Raw genomic sequence first — 24436 nt, 5'->3', positions numbered from 1 at the left:
TTTCTGACTGCCATACACAATTCTATCCTTATCTTACAATGTAATTCTAATGCTTCTTACTGGATTTTTAGTACGACTCTAAACCAGAACTTTTGGTCCATTTTATATTTAAAAAAATAATTGCTGTAGTCTTTATACTTAGTATGTTCAGTCAAAGCATCTATGAAGAAAACAGACGTGAATAAGTGCAGTGGGGTTTTAACAACATTTCTGCTGATGCTACACGAAAGTGGACAGACATACTCTGCTGGCATTTTCCAGGCTGGTCTGTTCATCTACTGACCTGTGTGCTTTGATGTACATTGATCTGTCCAGTTCACATAACCATCCCAAGCCAAGGCTGAGTAGGCAGTTATTAATGACTGCAAATTCACTCTAGAGCAAATGGTGCCTGTGAGACTGTTGAATGCCTTCTATTATATTCATAATGGAAAGCATTGCAGTACCACTAAGTAATGCTGTTTATATAGCATAAGCTTAATTTCTTTGTGCATTTTTGTGTGCATTTGATTAGTGTGTTCTGTTATTTACCTTATGTCTCTTTCAGACATTAATTTATCGGTTCTCTTGAATCACCCCCTCCTCCAACAGTATTTTTTTTTATTCATAAATACAGCTGCTTCATCTTGTCCCTGCATGCCTTCTGTTTTTTTTTTATGCTCAGTGTCTTAATGGAAGTAACAGCAGTGGGGCTGACATGCTTTAGATCTGTAGGTGTGTCTGTAAACATGACAAAACGGGGATAGTAATGGCTGCAGCACTGGAACTGTGCTTTGGATTTCTACTGCAGCTCCAAGGAACAACCTAACAAGTTGGGAATAACAGTGAAAATGTAAGTGAACTGGAACTGATGTTTCAAATACGTTTTTCTTTTTCATTTTTCTTTCAGTTAATAAATTCATTCACTCTGTCTGGCATTTTTCTAATTAACAGTAAGCAGGTCTTGTGCCACTGTTGAAAATCACTAATTGGACATGAGGATGGGATTATTTTTGCATTAATAAAACATATGTAAATAGATTAAAGTTGTTACAATTATGTACCAGCTGTGATGCATACTGCAGTAACGTATCGTATCTCCGTCTCAGTGTTAACGATTTATTTTCCCTAGTGCATTTTATTGCTTATTTGTGCTATACTGAATGTGACTTTGCAGCATTTTTTAAGATGTCATAATAATTACTGCATCCATGATTAACATGCATGGATGAGATTATCACCAATGTTTGCTAACACTTTTCAAACATTGGTAGTATTTATGTCATTATTTTCTGTAGGAACTAAACCAACCTGGCATAAGACAGATGTTTTATGAAAAACTGGGTGCTTAGAGCCAGATATGTTTTTTTGTGTGTGTGTGTGTGGGGGGGGGTACCTGGGTTTAATGGACTTTAGCTATTAACAAGAATAATGACAATTGTAAGGCAGAGTAGACAAAGTGAAACATAAGTGAATGGAAAGTGGAAAAGCTGTACACATATCTAGGCTGGCACATATATCAGGCTGCTTCTGTTCAGTGTTGTGGTTCATCCTGTATGCGGAAACGTACATGTTGCACTGATTCCTGTTAGGGCATTGCTGCCCTTGAATAAAAGCTGAACATACTCTTGCATTCAGTGCCTTGAAACTCAGACTGCATTCTGGTGGATTACCTGATCTTGAAGGGAGGAGTCTAATGCCATTTCATACTGACATGTATCACAGTTGAGGATTAAAATATTTCCAAACCAAATCCTTTAGAACTAGGTGTATCCCTGGCAACATTATGCTTCATTTGGAAAGAAAATACAATCCAGGGGAAAGCAGAGACAGACTGGGACTTAAGGTATCATTTAGAACACATTACATTAATGGGAAATGGCAAAGTATTTTTTTTTACTCTGAAAGATACAGACTTCCTGCACTTCCTTGCAAATTAAATGTATTTGCAAAGCACAATCAGGGATCCTGCGGCCAAAATAACTGCTTTGCCAAGAGTCAACTTAATATTGCTATTTTTAAAGAAGCATAATTTTTTTAGGATGCAGAATGATATTATATGTAAGTATTTGTTGGTGGTAGTGTTCATGAATTCAGGAATACATATTTCTATCAGCAGGACCATCTGCATTTAGTTGTAACATGCAGCCCCAGAGAAGCAGACATACTGCATTGCGTGATGTTTAGGCAGGTCATCACAGACATCCCACCCCTCAGTTTATTGCAGATATCTTATACTATAAAACTGTAAATAATGCTTTGAGATGGGTAGATCAGGGCATTAATCACCCATCTGAATGCCACTATCAGCTTGATACATACACTGCCCTTGTAATGCACACAGTTGTCTGGGGGATATATCACTTTGCATGGGAAAATGAAGAGAAACTGGAACATAAAAATAATAACATTTTTATCAAACAGATTTTGCAAGAGACATGCTGAAGTCATCTGCTCGATTAAGAGACAGCATCGTTGTCTGACGGCTCTGATTCAGTCCACCAACAGTTATTGGATTATAGCTGAATAGAGTTGTGAAAGCATGTGACCATGAAGCTGTTTGGGTTGTCAGACACCGAAGACATTTTCAGTTTCCCAAGCACTGATTTATAGCCCTTTTTCACGGTTCACCACTTCAAAGTACCAGCTAGCTGTTTAATGTTTTAAGAAGTCACTGTGAACTCCCTGTTTACTTGATTTAGAAAATTCCCATCATAAGTATTATGGTATCTGTTATAAAGTCCCTTAATAGTACTAAACATTCACATACATTTATTTCTCTTAATAGGCTCTTGCATTTAAGGAAAATAGATTTAAATATTTCTGACACTTACTGTCAGACTTTTTAGTAAGCAACCTAATTCTGTGTGACTGTTTTCTACATTTGTTTAGTCAAGCAAAGTTGTATGCAGTAAGATAGCAGGATTCAGAGTTTTGCTTATTTATTTGACTAAAGGAGCAGTCTCTGCAAGCAGAAATATTTGGCTGACGTAAAGTCAATGAGTTGAAACTATGTTTGATGACATTGCCATAGATTAAAGTAAACTAAAATGACATTTAGTGCAATATATTATGCAAGAATTACCACTTAATACTTTGGCCTTAGCTGGGTGGTAGGAATCCTTAGTTTTATGCACTACACGTGGATCTGTTTGAACTTGAACTGTGGTATTGTTATTGCAATGTATTAAATTTAGCCATTCCTCATATCTTGTGCCCTGAGAGGTTAAATCACTTAATTATTCATTTGTATCATGCCACAGAATGAGTTATTTAAATAAATCTAGACAATCACAAAGTGGGAAAGGACACGTTAGCCATGATTTTTATTCTCATACTGAACCACTCACTGCTTTGTTTCTAGGTTTATCATGCTGACGAGCCATGTGTGGAAATCTAACAATTATTTTCACTTCTTGCTGCATAAGCCGATAATACACAAAATACACACAATACATCCAGAGCTTTAGAGCTTTATTTAAGCATACAAAAAACAAACCACCAACTTAAAAGAGACTCTGGAAAAAAATAAAAAAAAAACACAGCTCCAGTGTACCGCATGTGAGAAGACATGATGTACATTTCTAACTATTTTCTTAGAATACTGACTTCATGTTTTCACTACCCATAGCATAGCATCAATACTACAATGTCCACGTGTCAGTTATGCAGGAATTTACTCACATCTTCTGTATTTGATCACTTTGGTTCCCACCATCCTTGATAACTTTGCATGTGGTATATGAAAAGAGTTCCTATTGAATTGTCAACAGCTTAGGTTGCCGAATGCTTAATCATCGACTCCTAAGCATCGAACGCTTACAATAGCGAATGGCCACATCATCAAATTATTTCCTCGGGAAAGAATTTGCGTGGCCGTTATTGAGGATTTATCCTTTCCCCAATGTAGAGTAATCTTGGAGTTGGTATATTTAGTTGGGGGTGTGGGGGGCAAAGCCCCCCACTATGTTTGGGAGTGCTTGTTTATTTTGTTTACGGATAGCCACCCGAATTCTTTCCCAAGGAAAGAATTTGATGATGTGGCTATTCGCTATTGTTAGCTTTCAACGCTTAGGTGTCAATGTTTTAAGATTCAGCAACCTAACCTGTCGATGTTATGATATAGACGCTATGAAAACACCATCCTTACTAACTCAAATGCAGTACAGGAGAACACCACCCTTAATAACACATATGAAGTACATGACTACACCATCCATACTAACTCATATGCAGTGCATGAGAACATCCTTACTAATATGTGGTATATGAGAACACCATCCTTACTTACTCAAATGTAGTACATGAGAAAACCATCCTTATTAACACATATGTAGTACATGAGAACACAATCCTTATTAACACGTATGCAGTACAAGAGAACACCATCCTTACTAACTCATATGCAGTACATATGCAAACCTTCGCACCTGAATCATGCATTATTTCCATATTATACAATGAACTCTTTTTTTGTCTTATAGGAGTGCACTGCATCCAATCAGGAGATTGATACATTATATGCTTTACAAACTTGACAGCTATGCAAAAGCATGCCGGATAAAACATCCAAAAAATGGCTGTCATTTTAATCATTGCTATGTGACAAAATACATGCTACCTCTCCCACATATATTCAACACATTTATTCATTCATTCTCTAATTACCATGTACACACCAGTCCAGTACATTGAAGTGCTGCAGTCATGAAATTTGTAGCATTACTATATTTGTCCTACTATATGTGTATTAGTTATGGTCTCAAAACGAATGCAAAGAAATGCATTATCATTCCCTTCGACACAATGTCCCATCACACTATCAAAGCAACAACAATATCCTAAGTAGTCATGAAGTGGTAAGGGACCTGGGATCACAAGTTGACTGTGACCTTAAGTTTGACCACCATGTGTCTACTATAGTAAGGAAAGCTTTCTATGTAGCACACTTGATTAGTAAAGGCATCACCTCGAGAGCAGAAGAAGTTATAACCTCTCTATACTCAGCACGTATCCGGCACATAATTGAGTATAATGTCCCATTTGGCATGCACTGTACTAAGCACCTGCAGCAATTAGAGAGACCTCAGTGGTTTCTAACAAAGAAGATCAAGGGGCTCCAGCATGTGCCTTACACAGACCAACTAAAGCCCCTGTCACCTTACTCCATATCGTATAGACTTCTTAGGGGAGACTTATGCCTGGCCTACGCAGCAATCCAAGACCCAAACCTAAGGAACTTGCTGCATATCTTTAAATCAAATGAGACTAAGGATACCCATTCCAGGGACCTAAATATGGCCTGCGACTTAAACAGGACATGCTGGAGAGACAGATTTATCTTCCAGGGACTGCCACATCTTTGTAACAGGCTACCAATTCATGTGAAACAGAGTACCTCTATGACATGTTCAAGATGAACCTGGACGAGTGGATGGGGCACCATAAATTCTTACCAGGGTAGTGCCCACAACCCTCCTGGACATGGGCAGTCATCACTAAATGCAATCTTGGGTACTAACTAGCATTTCTATAGTATTACATTGGGATGAAATGGCTAGGTTTGAAATGACCTCCAGGTCGATAACCTAGTAATTTCCTATGATCCTATACTACAGCAACAATGGCACATACTGTATTATTTTACTAAGTGCAGCAAAAGTGCTGTTGTGTTCTTGGGTGTATAAATATGTAGTACATGAGCACACCATCCCTACTAACTCATATGTGGTATATGAGAAAACCATCCTTACTAACTTAAATGCAGTACATAAGAACACCATCCGTATTAACAAATATGAAGTACATGAGTACACCATCTTTGCTAACTCATATGCAGTACATGAAAACATCATCCTTACTAACACATATGTGATATATGAGAACACCATCCTTACTAGCTTGTATGGAGTACATAATAACATCATCCTTACCAACTTGTATGTAGTATAAGAGAAAACCATCTGCATTAATTCATATGCAGTACATGAGAAAACCAGCCTTTTTACCTCATATGCAGTACATGAGAACACCATCCTTACCAACTCATATGCAGTACATGTGAACACCACCCTTCCTAACTTGTATGCAGTACATGAGAACATCATCCCTACTAACTCATTTGTAGTACATGAGAAAAATATCCTTACTAACTCACATGAAGTACACGACAGCACCATCCTTACTAATGCATATGCAGTACATGCGAACACCATCCTTACTAACTCATATGTAATACATGAGAACAACATCTTTACTAACTCATAGGCAGTACATGAGAACATCATCCTTACTAACACATACATAGTACATGAGAACACCATCCCTGCAAACTAATGTGCAGTATATGAGAAAACAATCACTACTAACTTGTATGCACTACATGAGAAGACCCCCTTACTAACACATATGCAGTACATTAAGAGCACCATCCTTACTAAACCATTCATAGAACATGAGAAAAAACATCCTTACTAATGTGGATGCAGTACATGAGAACACCATCCTTACTAACACATATGCAGAACATGAGAAAACCATCCTTACTAACACATATACAGCATGTGAGAACACCATCATTACTAATGCATATGCAGTACATCACAACATCATCCCTACAAACTCATGTGCAGTAGATCAGAAAAACCATCCTTACTAACTCGAATGCAGTACATGACAACAGCATCCTTAGTAATGGGTATGTAGTAGATGAGAACACTATCCTTACTAACGCACATGCAGTACATGAGAACATGATCCTTACTAACTCATATACAATACATGAGAACTTCATCCTTATTATGCGCATGCAGTATATGAAAGCACCATCCTTTCTAACTCATATCCAGTACATGAGAAAACCATCTGTTCTGACTCATATGCAGTATATTTGAACACCCTCCTTACTAACATGTACTCAGTACCAGAACATCATCATTACTAACAAATATGCAGTACATGAAAATACCATCCTTACTAACATGCACGCAGTACATGAGAACACCCTCCCTACTAATGCAAATGTATTACATGAGAAAACCATCCTTATTAACTCATGTAGTACATGAGACCACTTTAGTAGCATGTATGCAGTACATTGAGAACATCATCTTTACTAACATGCATGCAGTACATGATTACACTATCCTTACTAACTCATATGTGGTATATGAGAACACCATCCTTACAACCAGATATGCAGTACATGTGAAAACTATCTGTATTAACTCATGCAGTACCTGAGAAAACCATCCTTTTTAACTCATATGCACTACTTGAGGAAACCATCTGTACTAATTCATATACTGTATATGAGAAAACCATCTCTAACTCACATGCAGTATATGAAAACACCCTCCTTATTAAAAAGTATGCAGTACATGAGAACACCATCATTACTAACAAATATGCACTAGATGAGAGGACTATCTAAAGTAAGCCATTCTTAAGTATTCAACTGCGGTACCACCTTTAACATTCTTGTAAGAAAAGCGCAGTCCGGGTCTGAACTGTCTGCAAACAGCTACAGTTAACTTTGAGTATGTGTCTACCTGTTTGAGCCAATATTCATTTTCCCCTGGAGAGCACTCTGCTTTGGCTTGTAAGCAGCCCCCCCCCCCACCACACACACACACACACACACACACACACACACACACACACACACACACACACACACACACACACACACACACACACACACCTTCCACTTTATCTTATTCCCTTCTGTTAGCAAATAGTATCCATAACTGATCAATACTGTGTGTTTGTTAATTTAAACTATGACCACAGTAGCCTACTGATACAAGGTTATCCCATTTTTCCACCTGAGAAATTAAGAAATGACTTACAGTTTCAGAGCAGTCCTTGGTCAATTGTGATTGTTTCTTAACACATACTTGTCTTTGCTTTGTGATTGTTTCCAGCCCCCTCATACGAGCAACTAACAGGGTCTCTACCCGCTTCGCTCCCCACCCTGCCCACTATTCCCTCCCGCCCCCAGTGGTCCCACCTTTATTGCACTCAAACCCCTCCCATCTTTCCAATAGCCAATCCACAGTGCTAACCCAACACTACCTCCTCCATCTTCCCACTACTATCACACCTCCTCAACTAACATGTACAGGCATACCTTTCCTATGCTCACTGCATGCACTCTCCTTGCATATCTTACATCCTACCAAAGGTCCATCATTCCCCCACTCAACCACTACCACTGTACTACTACTACTCACACCACCACTCATATCTCACCCTCACTCAGCTCCCCTCCCACCAGCTCAAGAACCATCCCTATGCACCCCCCACATATTCTACCAACTATATTACTCAAACATAAAGCATCCCTACAACTTAACATAGTAACCCACCCACCATACCTATTACCCACAGAGCACAATCATAAAGTTTCCTTTATAAACAAACACATTCAAAAACTGAGAAAACTAATAATCTCATGCATATCAAAACTAGCCCTAAGTGGAGACATCCACCCCAACCCTGGCCCTACCATCTCCAATCCCAATCCTCATAATCAGACTAGAAACCACAACTTCTCCCATATTACAGCCAATAGAAAGCCAAGTGACTTCCTTCTACTAAGCCTAAATATTAGAAGTATATCCAACAAAGTCCATGAACTCCATGCCACCATAGACTTGTATTCCCCAGATATAGTCATCCTGACAGAAACCTGGCTAAAACCTCACATTACCAGTGAGCAAATACTCCCTACAGGTTACGGCATACTAAGAGTAGACCGCTAAACAAAAGGAGGTGGTGTAGCTATAATATTTAAACAGCATCTAAACATCCAGATCTTAAAATCATCAGCTCCACAAATAGGCAATGAAGAAATAATATATACCAACCTCAAAATTAACCAAAACAAAACCATCAACATAATTGGATGCTACTTCCCACCTGGCCAATACATCCCTCCACTAGAAAACCTCCTCAGCTGGTCTACCCACCATCTCCCCCAAGAAACTATCATCTTAGGTGATTTCAATATTGACTGGCAATCTTGTTCTGGCAACAATCCAACCCATCATGTACACCTTCATGGCTTCACCCAACTAGTCCAGTCACCAACCAGGATAAATAAAAACTCCAGCAAGCACACTACCCTGGAATGGATACTAGTCAGTAAGAGCCCCCAGTCATATATAACAGGCTGCTTATCAGATAGCCTCAGTGATCACTCCCCAACATTCCTACTCAAAAAATATCTATACCAAGCTAAACCTGTCATCTACCATCAAATACGTAAAAAACTAAACTTTAACCCACTCACATTCATCTCATCCCTCAAAGAATGTAACTGGCATCCTCTAAAGTACCTCAGTCTAGATGACGTATTTGAATTTTTTAATACTACCTTCCATGCCCCCATAAGATTTTCCAGAACCAAAGCACAACCCTCCCCATGGCTACAGAAAACCACTAAGTCAAAAATGAAAAACAGGTCTAAAGCCTGGGAGCACTGGTGCAAAACCAAGACCCCCTCAGCTAGACAGAAATTCCTAGAACTACGCAATAGAGTCAAAAAGCTAATAAAACAAGACAAATTCCAATACTACCAGTCTGCCCTAGACTCCTCACAACACAGCCCCAAACAATTCTGGTCCTTCATAAACTCCATCCTCCACCCAAGTAAAGTCAGTACCCCTCCTCCTAACATCCCTCACTCCTCAGAAAATATTGATACCTCATTCAACACACACTTCACCCAAACCATACTATCATTAGCTAAACAATACAACCCCCCCCCTCCCCTCCAACCCACACCTTCAACTAATAATCTCCCCACTGCCTTCTCTTTTTCTCCTGTACCTACCTCCAACATAAAAAAACTCTTAACTAAACTTAAACCCACCAAATTAGCAGCAGACAACCTCCCAAGTGAATACCTACAAATCGCAGCTGATGCTCTGTCCTACCCAGTATCCATCTTGATTAACCGATCTCTGTCAGAAAGTTACGTTCCCATACTGTGGAAAGTATCACATATAATTCCCCTCCACAAAGGCGGACCCTCCGCAGAACTAACCAATTACCGCCCTATAGCTATTCTCTCTCCACTCTCCAAAATACTAGAGAGATGCATACACTCTCAGGTCTCAGACTACCTCCTTGCTAACAACTTCCTTTCCAATACTCAGCATGGTTTCCGAACAAACCATAGCACCACCGCTGCCTTACTCTCCTTTACTAACACTATCCTTCAGCATAAAAACAATGGCTATCTCTCCTCTGCTACTTTCCTCGACCTATCTAAAGCATTTGACATGGTCCCACACAAACAACTTATCTCTGTCCTCAATAACCTATCCTTCTCACAATCAGTCACCAACTGGTTTCAGAGTTACCTGTCTGACCGCCAACAATCCGTTGTATGGCAGAATGACATATCTCCCCAACTACCTGTCTCCATAGGGGTTCCCCAAGGATCCATCCTTGGACCCCTACTCTTCTCTGTTTACACCAATAATCTAGCCTCTGCCACCAAACATGGCACACTCATACAATACGCAGATGACTCAACCATCATCTGCTTTGCTCAGCCCAGTCCCTACCAAAACTGCAAAAAGTCACACAGGAAGCCTTTTCCTCTGTTGAAACATGGTTATCCGATGCCCAATTAATACTCAACCCAAACAAAACTAAACTACTCATCTTCCAACCCACCAAACATACTCAAAACAACTCTCACTTTAACATCACAGCAAAAGACAACACCACTATATACCCAACTGAACACACCAAATTGCTAGGAGTGGAAATAGACAATAAACTAAAATTTGACATTCACATATCCATGACCATAAAAAAAGTCCACAAAAAACTAGGAGCATTATACAGAAATAAGCAATTTCTCACCAAAGCAGCAAAGATTTCAATAGCAAATTCCCACCTTATCTCCACCCTACTTTATGCCTCTCCAATATATGCCAACCTAAGGCAATGTGATCTAAACAAGCTAGAGACCTGCTACAACAAAATCGCCAAATTTGCCACAGGGGCATCTTACCGTAGTCACCACTGTCTCTCACTTGCTGAACTGGGCTGGCTTGAACTCCCTCACCTCCTTCCGTGGTATCAACTCTCACTTGCCCACAAACTAGTAAACCATCCACTAAGTGTCCCATCCCTCCAGAATGTACTCCAACCCTATCTCACCACCAGACCACTATGATCCAGCAACAAAAATCACTTGCAGATCACTAAAGCCAATAACTCTGCTGGTGAAGCACTATTCTCTTGCGCCATAGCCAAATTATGGAACTCACTCCCACCCACAATTACCTCTGTACCATCATGCACCCACTTCAAAACTTTACTAAAAGCGTACCTAAAAACATGCTGGCTATGCCCTTGCAACTCCCACTCTAATATCATCCAGCCCATCCAACCACTACCTTTCTTTCCACTCCACTAACTACCTTGATTATAGCAAGCTCAGATGCGCATAAGCCTAGTACTTATTATACAGCAGGAACTTCTCATTGTAATATTTGTTAATGTCTGTTATGTACTTCACAGATAAAGATTCTAGTTGTCTACTGATGTACTATGTTCTTTATCTGTAAATATGTTGTAAGTAATTGCTATGTTAAATTGTTAATCGCTATGTAATCCAATGTAACTACTGTCTGTTTATTTTACTGTGGAGCTTTTCTCCCCGGGCCTTTGCTGAAAATGGGCCTACGTCCAGTCGGACACTCCCAGTCAACAAATTTAAATAAACAAATAAATAATAAAAATAAGCCATTTGCAGCACATGAGAAAAAACATCCTTACTAACTCACATGCATTACATGAGAACACTATCTTTACTAATGTGCATGGAATATGTGAGACCACCATTCTTGCTAACTCATATGTAGTAAGTGAAAACACAGTCCTTATTAACTCATATGCAGTACATGAGAACACCATCCCTACAAACTCTTGTGCAGTATTTGAGAAAACCATCCTTACTAACTCATGCAGCACATGAGAACAGCATCTGTTCTAACTCATATGCAGTATATGAGAACACCCACCTCACTAACACATACGCAGTATATGAGAACACCCACCTCACTAACACATATGCAGTACATGAGAACACCATCCATACTAACTCATATGTAGTATCATATGTAGTCCATGAGAACACCATCCTTACTAACTTATAGCAACATCAGCAAGATGGTGGCACCTTGTATGGCAGCAGCCTCTCCAGCTTCTGTTGTACACTTTTTGCTTTGCAGCAGCCTCTCCAGCTTCTGTTGTACACTTTTTGCTTTTGTGGTTTATCTCTTGATTTTTTGAGATGGTAAGTCCATTTTTGTCTGTCGAGTGTGTTGATGTTGCGGCAGCAGAGTTCGCATTGTCCATTGGTGTCTTCATTGAAATTTATTACCTGTCTCTTTGGAAACATTGAGTGGTGGAAATTTGGGCCTGCAGTGGTGAGCCGAGCTGATGCGGAATGTGGAAAGTGGAAGCTGTGAGATTTAAAGGGACTGAATTTGTTTTCATTGGGTCTGTGGTAACTGGACTGGACTTGGGGACATGGCAGCTGGTGTTGGAGAAATGGAACTGGTGATGGTGACGGTCTGAATGGCGGTTGTGAGGGTTGATGAGTTGGAAGGAAAGTCAGAAGGAAGGACTTGGGCTTGGATGTTGCTGGTGATGATGTGGCCATCCTTGCCTGTAGGTAGCGGTGGTTGTGAGGTCTGCAGTTGGAAGAAAGTTGGAAGGAAGGACTTAGGCTTGTATGTTGCTGGTGATGGTGTGGCCATTCGGACCTGCATGTAGAAGTGGATGTGAGGTCTGTGGTGTTGAGATGATGGTCAGAAGAAAGGAGTGAGACTTACATGTTGCTGGTGATGCATGGGACATGGTGGTGTGATTGAAGTAGTCCATGAACTTGCTCAGTTTTTGAAGCTTTTGGGTCTTCGGTTGGCTTATTTTCACTGTTGTTGAATATGTGTATTTTTGTTGTTCTTGTTTATGTGTTGCTGTGTTCTGTTTTGTGCATGAGCTTGGAGGAACAAAATTTCATTCAGCTGTATAGTTGTGTATGTACTTGTGTATGGTTGAATGACAATAAAGTTACTTTTGACTTTTTTTTGACTTTTCACTTTATATACAGTGCATGAGAAAAAAATCCTTACTAAGTCATATATAGTATATTAGAACAAACATCCTTACTAACTCATATTCCATGCATGAGATCACTATCCTAACTCATATGTAGTACAAGAGAATACCATCCTGATTAACTCGTATGCAGCATATGAAGACACCATCCTTACTATTTCATATTTAGTATAAGAGAACACCATTCTTACTAACACATATGTAGCACATGAAAACACCATCCTTAATAACTCATACACAGTACATGGGAACACCATCATTTAGAAAGGTGGTACAAAGCTTTTTTTTAAAATAATGATATAGATAAGGATTCAGAAAGATCCCCACTGGTGGTAAGAGCTGTAGCCAAAAGAGACTGTTTCTCCAATGTGGGAAAATGTGAGTCACAAACGTGGTACTCACAATAAAGAAATATCTGATTATCAGCTGATTTGCATCTCTCAAAACTGCCCTCAACTCCCACAAAAATTTAAATCAGTAGTTTTGTATGGTAAGCAACTCAGGCAGTCTTTTTTTTAAATCTATACTAGGAACAGTCCACCAATAAAACGTAAAAAAACACAGTTCCTAAGCACAATGCCCAGCACAAAAGGCACTAGCAGACACGTCAGGTAATCCAAGAATTTTATTACAAAACACAGTTGAGCGCTTTCATCACAACGTGACTTCTTCAGAACACTGATTTACACTCTTCCAAATACTTTTATAGAGCCACTTCATCACATGACACAAAACCAATCATACCTGACTATCATTCAAATAAAATATTGCTTCGTTGCCTTGTAAAGTGCTGCAAAACTCACTGACACAATTATACATACCCCCTGCACTACATTTGTATTGCAATGCATATATTATAACACATTTAATAAAACACATTACTAAAAAGATACTTATTTTTTTAAAAAACTTGTTAAAAACCAAATGTACATATTTAATTAATACAAAAGTACTAATGCTTCAATCATCATAGGAAAAAACACACACACATTTCCAAGACACTTAATGTACAATTCTCAACTGTTAGTGAATAGCTTCCCCTACTAACAAATTCTCCTACCTAAGCCTACCCCATATTGTCCAATACGGGTTTGATTGATATGTGGTCATTGATCCCCGGATGCTCAGAAGCATTTAGCTTAATTTGCCACTTGACCTCCCTATCACTAACTTTCTTTTTTATGTCTCCCCCTCTTGCATTTTCTTGGATATGCTCAAGTATACCAAATTTAAACTTAGAACATTTTTGATTATCTCTCAAGTGTTTCCACAGGGCATTATTTTCATCTTTTTTCCTTATACTGTAAAAATGTGAGGATGAAACTGCGATTTTACAAAATTTCAACAAAACTAAAATCTGTTTTCAGAGGGGAAATTGCAGGACTAAGAATTTAGTGTATTTAGCTATGTGTTCCAACTGTCCAGGTTTCTACGTTGGCATGACTAATAGGTGCCTACGTAATAGAATATACGATCATTATTAGTACTTTTGTATTAGTACTTTTGTATTAATTAAATATGTACATTTGGTTTTTAACAAGCAATATTTTATTTGAATGATAGTCAGGTATGATTGGTTTTGTGTCATGTGATGAAGTGGCTCTATAAAAGTATTTGGAAGAGTGTAAATCAGTGTTCTGAAGAAGTCACGTTGTGATGAAAGCGCTCAACTGTGTTTTGTAATAAAATTCTTGGATTACCTGACGTGTCTGCTAGTGCCTTTTGTGCTGGGCATTGTGCTTAGGAACTGTGTTTTTTTACGTTTTATTGGTGGACTGTTCCTAGTTTCGTTTTTTCCTTGTTGAGGGGGGCAGTATGGACTCACTGGACGAACTACCATCTATTTTTTCACCTAGAAGGGATGAAATCAAATGTCTGCAGTCAGAAATGGCCATTATGCGAGGTGAGCTAACAAGGTTGTTAGAGCTCATGTCGCAACCTAACTCTACAGCTGCCAAGGTGAATCAGTTGACGTCGACGCGTGGAGGAACCAGACAGGAGGGATGTGAGGTACATCATGGCGACAGTACGGATGGGACTGCAAAAGAAAAACCGGCTTCCAGTAGACCGCGTTCCGAAGACCTTGGGCAAAGCAAATCAGTACCAGGAGGAAGCAGGAACGGATCGGAAGGGGTTTTATATGTGTCGGGTGCAAGGCCAAAACGAACTGTCCCAAAAAAGACATACGCCTTTACGGCGCAAGGGAGAGATAAAGGTACTGTCAAATCTACTTTTTCTCACATACCTCATGGGTGACTCAACTACCACACCTTTTTAGAGGGTCAGTTTGAGTTTGGTGTGAGTGGGAGCGTTGCAGCGAGTAAAAATGTACATGATGGTGGAACAGCCGATAGAAGTTTAAAAGACACCATCTTTTCGTTTGGGAAAAAGCTCAAAGCTTTAAAAAGCTTACAACTGGACAATAATTATTTGAACAAATGTCTGGACAGTAAGGTAGTGCCTATGGGGCTGCGATTTTTCAAGACTCCCATGGGGGTCACAATGGATGAAAGTAGTAAAAATGAATGTAACAAATTATTCGATGGCTTCGGGTTTTCATTTATAAAATTCATAATGGAATGTAATGATAAAAAAATCTGTTCATTACTAAATGAGTTAGATGACTTAAATGATGTTATTGTCCACGATTTAATGTTTGAGGAATTTGAACTGTATTATGAATCCCAGTTTAGCTGGGTGGCAGGAATTATTGAAAAACAGTACGAACGCAAGTGCAATAAACTCAATAGGGACATTGAACAGTATAGGAAAGGTGATGTGTATATGTGGGAAAAGAGCAGGAGTAGCCATCAGTACGACAATTTTAAGGGGGGTAGGAAGGGTGGGTCTAATGGAGGGGTTAATCATGGTTATCAAGGTGCTACGAGGTATAATCACTACAAAAATAAGGATAACCAACACAATCATTATGAGGGGAAAGCATATGGTGAAGCTTTTTTAGAGAAGCAACAAGAGTGGGAAGGGGACCATATGGCGTACCCGAGAGTGGGTGGACACTACATGGGGGGAAGGAGAGGACAAGACCCACCCCACAACTCCAACCACAACACATGTTGGGGGGCATCCCCGAAAACAACCACCTCAAGATTATCGAGATCAATGAGATAGTTAGTTCATATGACAATTTCCACATATACAACTACACTGATGTGGTTTTGAAGAAAGAACACTTTACATTGTTCTCTAAGGGGATGAAATTCATACCCGAAGGGACGTTCAATTTGGTTGATTGTATATTAGATGTTAAGAAGTACATTAGAAAACTGAACTTAAGTGTTAAGTTCGACGGTAACACATATGTACCCAAAGAGTTTAATACCAGGAGTACATATACACCCCCCCTGAATGGTATATTGGAGGTGTATGAGAAATTGGTGATTAATGACCTGTATAAATACAGTAAGCACAGAAATGTAGGATCAAGATGTAACTTGACATGTGAAGAATACAAAATATTGAAAGAAATGCAGGGTGACAACAGAATCCGGATTATGAAACCGGACAAGGGAGGTGGGGTAGTCCTGTACTATTTTAGTGATTATAAAAACAAAATCATGGAACTGTTGTTAAATTCTGGTAAATACAAGGTATCATCTAGAAATGAAGTAAATATTGGGTACCATAAGGTGGACATTATGTTGGAAGATCTCTTAGTGGAAGAAAGGATTAGTAATGAACTATACAAATTTTTGAAGATTGAACACCCAATAATAGGTACCATTGTAGGTATCCCCAAGGTTCATAAGAGCATACAAGATCCTCCTTTTAGGCCAATCATCTCAGGGAGTCGGGCGAAAACCTTCCCTATGGGAAGGGTAATTGATAAATGGCTTAAACCAGCATTGCGGAAAATACCACATTTGGTATATGACTCTTGGGACTTTCTCAGTAGATTACAACCTGAATTGCTGACAGGGGTTCAATGGCTAGTGACTATTGATGTCATAGACCTTTTTTCAAATATACCCAAGGAGGAGGGCCTTTATAGGTTCCATGAAAGTATGAATTGTTTGGGGGTAACATCCAACGAAAAAAGTATACTCTTGTTGGAATTTATGGAGACAGTATTGGCGCACAATTATATTTATTTTGAGGGGGAATACCACCAGCAGACCAAGGGAGTCGCTATGGGGGCAGCGTGTGCCCCCATTTTTGCGAATTTGGTGGTATATGACTGGGAAAAAGAATACGTCTTCAAATCCAAATGGTATAGGTACATCACATGCTACCTAAGATTCTTGGACGATATTTTTGTATTATGGAAGGGTAACAGCGAGGAGTTGGCTGAATTTTGTGCGTATTTGAATACATGTAGTGAGAACTTTAAATTTACTATTAATAAGGACAAGGTTACTATACCATACCTGGATGTTAGGATTACGATCGATGATGGGAGGTTTAAATCTAATATATATAGAAAAGAAACGTTCAGCAATTCATACTTACATTATTCTAGTAGTCACCCTACGGCCCAAAAAAGGAACATAATAAAAGGGCAATGTGTTAGGGTGGCTCGGATGACGTCTCAAGAGAATGAGGTTGTGGAGGAAATGTATAAGGTGAAGGAATTTTTCAGGGAGAGGGGGTACCCCGAAAAGATGATTGAGGGCGTTAGTGAATACGTCACCAGAGAGTGGGGAAATAAGTACAAGCCCCTATTGGGGAACAAACAAGGTACTGTGTATGAGGGTGGTGGCCAGGGAGTTAGTCATGAAGTTGACAGTTGTAAATTTAAAAGGGCTTGTGTTATAGAACATTCTAAACACAGTGGAGGTATTAAGGAAATTTTACAGCGAAATTGGAAAGTGTTGCATGCTGACAGTGATGTCTTGAGAGTAGTGGGGAATGAGCCCTGCTTTGTCTATAAGAATGGATCCAATTTGAAAGGTCTTTTGGAAAGGAAGGATAATAACAAATTAAGTAAGACAAGCAAGGGAACTAGTAGGTGTGGCACCTGTCAGCAATGTCAATACATATGTGAGGATGAAACTGCGATTTTACAAAATTTCAACAAAACTAAAATCTGTTTTCAGAGGGGAAATTGCAGGACTAAGAACTTAGTGTATTTAGCTATGTGTTCCAACTGTCCAGGTTTCTACGTTGGCATGACCAATAGGTGCCTACGTAATAGAATATACGATCATTATTACAGTATAAGGAAAAAAGATGAAAATAATGCCCTGTGGAAACATTTGAGAGATAATCAAAAATGTTCTAAGTTCAAATTTGGCATACTTGAGCACATCCAAGAAAATGCAAGAGGGGGAGACATAAAAAAGAAAGTCAGTGATAGGGAGGTCAAGTGGCAAATTAAGCTAAATGCTTCTGAGCATCCGGGGATCAATGACCACATATCAATCAAACCCGTATTGGACAATATGGGGTAGGCTTAGGTAGGAGAATTTGTTAGTAGGGGAAGCTATTCACTAACAGTTGAGAATTGTATATTAAGTGTCTTGGAAATGTGTGTGTGTTTTTTCCTATGATGATTGAAGCATAAGTACTTTTGTATTAATTAAATATGTACATTTGGTTTTTAACAAGTTTTTTAAAAAAATAAGTATCTTTTTAGTAATGTGTTTTATTAAATGTGTCATAATATATGCATTGCAATACAAATGTAGTGCAGGGGGTATGTATAATTGTGTCAGTGAGTTTTGCAGCACTTTACAAGGCAACGAAGCAATATTTTATTTGAATGATAGTCAGGTATGATTGGTTTTGTGTCATGTGATGAAGTGGCTCTATAAAAGTATTTGGAAGAGTGTAAATCAGTGTTCTGAAGAAGTCACGTTGTGATGAAAGCGCTCAACTGTGTTTTGTAATAAAATTCTTGGATTACCTGACGTGTCTGCTAGTGCCTTTTGTGCTGGGCATTGTGCTTAGGAACTGTGTTTTTTTACGTTTTTTTTTAAATCTGCAAGACGCTTATGCTGAAAACCTACTTTAACAAATGGTCACATCACTAGAATTTTAATCTGGGAAAGGCTTGGCCAACGTGGGGATATTTGCCCTTTTCCCCTCTATAGTGCAATGATCTGCTGTGGCTACCCCTAACCAGGAAAAGCGGAAAGGAGAAGAAGTTAGGGGTGCTGTGGGGGATGCAGCCCCCCATATGGGAGGTGTGGGGAGCAAAGCTCCCCACTTGGGTGGGTTTGATATGCTTCGTGTGTTTGTTTTGTAATGTTGACCAACTGCCTCCTTTCCCGGATTACAATTCCAGTGATGTGACTGTTCATTACAGTAGATTTTTGGTGTAGTCATCTCATCATTTTAATGTTCGGAAAAGTGTAATTTCGGTTATGCAAAGTAGATCCATATATATACATATATATATATATATATATATATATATATATATATATATATATATATATATATGGGTCCCATTCAGTACACCGACACACCAGAAGGCCAACACTCTAAAGAAGGAGACGAGAAGACCGACGACGCAGATGATCGAAAAGGTGAGATCCTGACGGACGAAACACCGACATGGGAAGGTGTGAGCACGACTGCAAGTGCGATAGAGTGAGGGATTTAGTGTTAGGGAGCAGACAGGTAAGTGTGGGATAGTGAGGGACTGTAGGTTTAGGGGTGGGTTAAGTGAGTAAGGGTTAGGGTGCAGGTAGGGTGAGTGTGCGATAGTGACAGACTATATGTTTAAGGGTGGGTTAAGTGAGTTAGGGTTAGGGTGCAGGTAGGGTATGTGTGCGATAGTGACGGACTGTAGGTTTAGGGGTGGGTTAAGTGAGCTAGGATTAGGGTGCGGGTAGGGTGAGTGTGCGATAGTGATGGACTATATGTTTAAGGGTGGGTTAAGTGAGTTAGGGTTAGGGTGCAGGTAGGGTAAGTGTGCGGTTGTGTCGGACCGTAGGGTTAGGGTTTGGGTTAAGGTTAGTGCATATATAGTTGTGTGTAATGTGTAGTTTATGTTTTGTGTGTCTGTGTTTTGGGTGTCGGTGTTATGGTGTTCGGTTTTGTGTGTTGTCGGTATTGTGTGTTGTCGGTCTTTTGGTGTCTGTGTTTTGGGTGTCGGCTTTGTGACGTGTCAGTGTTGTGATAGGGATCTATATATATATATATATATATATATATATATATATATATATATATATATATGTGTGTGTGTGTGTGTGTGTGTGTGTGTGTGTGTGTGTGTGTGTGTGTATATATATATATATATATATATATATATATATATGTATGTATATCTACACACACACACACACACACACACACACACACACACACACACACACACACACACACACACACACACACATACACGCATGCATGCCCCCACACACACAAAATCATGTTACACTACTCATACCTCTACATACACTCACACATACAGCCACATATCAGATCAGATATGGAAAATATCACAATAAAAAATAATATCACAAAGAGGAAATGTAGAAAAGAAGATTAGTAAAGTAGAAGTTAAAAAAATAGAAGCTGAAATTATGGAATGCCTATGAAATGAAGGATTTGGTGTAGTAGGCATACCTCTCAACTGTACCGAATTCCTCGGTAAATACAGTTTTTGAGGGCAAAATATTGGGGTGCCACAAATTTCTGACTGGCCCTTTCATTTCTGACTTTTGTGGGTTTTTTTAAGTTATTCCTCATGTCATCAGATGTAGGGAGCGCGATGACGTCAGAACGTATATTGTTAAGCCGGCAGCAGCTTTACATCTCTGGCACTCTTTAAAGGGACAATCCCAGCGTTTAAAATTCGGGTCCACAGCACAGCTGTCCAAAGTCACGCCCACTTTCCATGTCACTCACATTCCCACCCACTGTGTCCTTTTTCTTTTCAACATCCTGTATATATTCAATCCCAAACCTATTTCAGCTCCCAGTGGCAGCTACAGTTTGGTTTTATGGTCCTGTCTCAGAATGTTCAGATTTTTTGTGTCACATTTTGGTCCGTTTTTCATAAAATTCTGGTTTTCTGACACATTAGTGGTAAACTAATGAGATACCCATTATTCTATTTACTTTATAAGTTTGTAAGATCAATATTTAAAAAATGTCCAGATTTCTTGCTCTAAGACACCGAGAGGTACGGTAAGGTTCCTTCCCTGCTTTACAACTACTCCGTACAATAGTAATTTAGTTTTTAGAGTGATCGTTCATTGTGGTTTATTTCTGCAGTAACCATAATGAATGATCACTGTAAAAAAATGTATTGTCCAGAGCAGTTGTTCCCCCTTTATTTTAGGCATTGTCTAGATTTCTTGCTCTATGAGGCTGAGAGGTACCGTAAGGTTCCTTCCCTGTTTTGCAACTACTCCATACGTGACTAGTTTCATTTTTAGAGCAATCGTTCATTATGGTTCATTTCTACAATAACCACAATGAATGATCGTTGTAAAAAGAAAACTTTTACTGTCTGAAGCAGTTGGCAATCACTTACCAGTAGGTTCTGCTCAGATTTCTTGCTCTAAGAGGATGAGTGATATGGCACGGACTACCTCCTAACAGTACATGATTTTCACAGAATATCCGGATTTTTGTTTCATATTTTGATTCTGTTTATCATGAAATTGTGTTTTTCTAGCAAATTAGTGGCAAATCAGTACAGATTGGCTGAATAGCACATTCCTGTTTTGAATATTTAAATATAGTTTGCAGACATAACACTTTGCAGAGAGATGGTGAACAATATATGTCAGGTAATGAATTTTTCATGATAGGTACATTTACCCCATTCATGGAGGTTAAGTAGAGTATTGTTTTAACATTGAACAGAAGCTAATAACTGGTAAGGTTATACGAGTGTTTTACTGAGATGTGCCCATGTAAATGGTTGTAGAAAAAAGAAGGTGATTAGAATAGGTGATAAGTGAGGTAATGATGAGCAGTAAAGGTGATAGGTGAGGTAATGATGAGCAGTAAAGGTGATAGGTGAGGTAATGATGAGCAGTAAAGGTGATAGGTGAGGTAATGATGAGCAGTAAAGGTGATAAGTGAGGTAATGATGAGCAGTAAAGGTGATAGGTGAGGTAATGATGAGCAGTAAAGGTGATAGGTGAGGTAATGATGAGCAGTAAAGGTGATAAGTGAGGTAATGATGAGCAGTAAAGGTGATAGGTGAGGTAATGATGAGCAGTAAAGGTGATAGGTGAGGTAATGATGAGCAGTAAAGGTGATAAGTGAGGTAATGATGAGCAGTGAAGGTGATAGGTGAGGTAATGATGAGCAGTAAAGGTGATAGGTGAGGTAATGATGAGCAGTAAAGGGTAAGAGGTAGAAGCTAAGTTAAATAATCAGTAGCAGATGATCGATGGGTGTGATAGAGGGGAGTAGAGACGATATAGCAGAGGGAAATTTTCATAGGTTCTTAAGTTAATACTAGGCTAACTGTCATGTGGGCCATTTGTAACTTAGCCATTACCCCATATGAGACTCAAACCCTGCACCTTATGTCTGCAATGGAAATACTTTAATTGTTATGCAAAGCAAAGGTGGTGAGTATTAGTTAGAGGTGGTTATTGTGAAGATATGGGGGATTGATGGAGAATAAAGGGGGGAATGGGTTAGAGGTAATTTTAGTACAAGAGGAGGGGGGTGGGTTTGAGAAAGGAAGACAGGGAAAATAAACATTAAGGAAAACATACCTTATTAATAAACAAGCTCTGATTTTCAGTAGCTGTTAGTTTTCCCTCACCATTTACATTTCACTGTATTTGTGTTGAACTTTCATGATGCTGTGATAGGAATTAACAGATGGGTCTTCATTGAACTGCTGTGCAATGGTCATCATGTCTTTTACTTAATTTTTGTGGAGAAGACTGTACCCAGAACTTCTGTTATGATTGCTTATTTTTGTGTCTTAGGATACTGAAGGCATATTTGTGTGCACTATAATTTCAAACTGCTTGACCCTGTAGTACCATGGTCTTAATAAAAAAATGTACTTCAGGACCTGCAGCGTAGCCATACACGTTTTATATTTTTACTCTTATTGCATTAGATGAATTAATAAATCTATGTTTTAATGTTGTAACTAACAGAATTTGGCCAGTTATTTCATGCTTTACTGTATGGACTCCAGATGTGCATTTTCTGGTAGTTTATGAACAACACTGAAATATGTTGGGCTGAAGTACAGCATTTTCTCTTCCTTTTCAAGAACTGTGGATTACATTGGTGACTAGCTTTTGCAAAGGTTGAATTGGACTGTCTGGTGATGGTGCAGCTCATGTTCAAAATTCACTGCGAAGTTAAGTGCAGAACTCTACAGTACTTAAAATGTGTGCGGAGTCTGCATGTCCTCCCTATGTCTGTGTGTTTTTTTCCAGGTTCTCCATTTTTTCCCATGTTAGAAAGACATGCATCTGGAACGTTTCTCCCCGGCCCTCTGATGACAACTGGCTTAGTTCCAAGTCACACTTTCCTGGTAAACTAATGTCAAATAAATAAATAAATAATAAAATAAAGGTACTTCCTACCTATTTCATTTGTTGTGGTGCTCCAATTTGCTACTTGGTGTTTATGTAAGTGATCGGAACTTTAAAAATAAGTGACTTTTTAAAACTTTTTGTGAAGCCAGGCATTTCTGCACAAATATGCTGTGTTTCTTGTTCAGTGTTCTGGTTCTCACCATAAGTTTGTAATGTACAGTACTACTCTGTATTTTCTTCTCTTCCGTTTGTTTTCATCAAATATCTTTTTCTTTGCTTGACATAGCTGTTGTACCATTGCTATTAGATTATTAGATTGGTACTTCTCCAGTTTTGATACGTGAGCTGGTAGATGGCATATAGGTTAACAATAAGTTGATGTGTTTGTGTTGGGGGTGTAATTTTTGCTATTTAATTTACTACATCCCATTCACAGGCCTTTAGGTCTAATGTCATGGCATGCAACAATAGTTATGCCTTCACCATATATCCGTGAAGCAGGTACAGGTAATTCATTAACAGTTTTGTGCTTATACAAAGGAAAAAGCACAGTAAAGAAAACATATTCAGTTATAGTGACCAGCATCCACCTATAATGTAATTTCCATATTGTTGCGACTGTTTTGCAAAAAGCAAATGGTGTGTTGGTGGTATGGTGAGCTGTATCAGTCACTGTGGCTGCTATAACAAAATTGGCCACAGACATGTACTGCATGCTAATTTAGCTTTAAATAAAATCAGTAGCTCTATTCTCCATATCTTGTCTATAACTACACTGGTATCATAATGTATCCAAAAGTACAATTTTTATGAATCTTTCTACAAAAAGTGTGCTTAATAATGCTAAATTTAAAAAACATTTTGGCTGA

The 24436-nt window shown here is 38.9% G+C and overlaps 1 protein-coding gene across 1 annotated transcript in view; it reads left to right on the top strand.

The window, feature by feature from the left end:
* Positions 1–435: 435 nt before the first annotated feature.
* LOC122806714 (beta-galactoside alpha-2,6-sialyltransferase 1-like) overlaps positions 436–24436 on the top strand; it is a 502160-nt gene continuing 478159 nt past the window's right edge. Inside the window, exon 1 of the mRNA XM_044077356.1 lies at positions 436–832. Coding sequence (XP_043933291.1) covers positions 831–832 — 2 coding nt within the window. The 5' untranslated portion in view covers positions 436–830. The remainder of the gene's footprint in view (positions 833–24436) is intronic.

This window comes from Protopterus annectens, chromosome 7.part0 (assembly GCF_019279795.1).
Source record: "Protopterus annectens isolate FY-2018-M chromosome 7.part0, PAN1.0, whole genome shotgun sequence".
Taxonomy (NCBI): domain Eukaryota; kingdom Metazoa; phylum Chordata; order Ceratodontiformes; family Protopteridae; genus Protopterus; species Protopterus annectens.
This window is presented reverse-complemented; position numbering and strand designations above follow the sequence as displayed.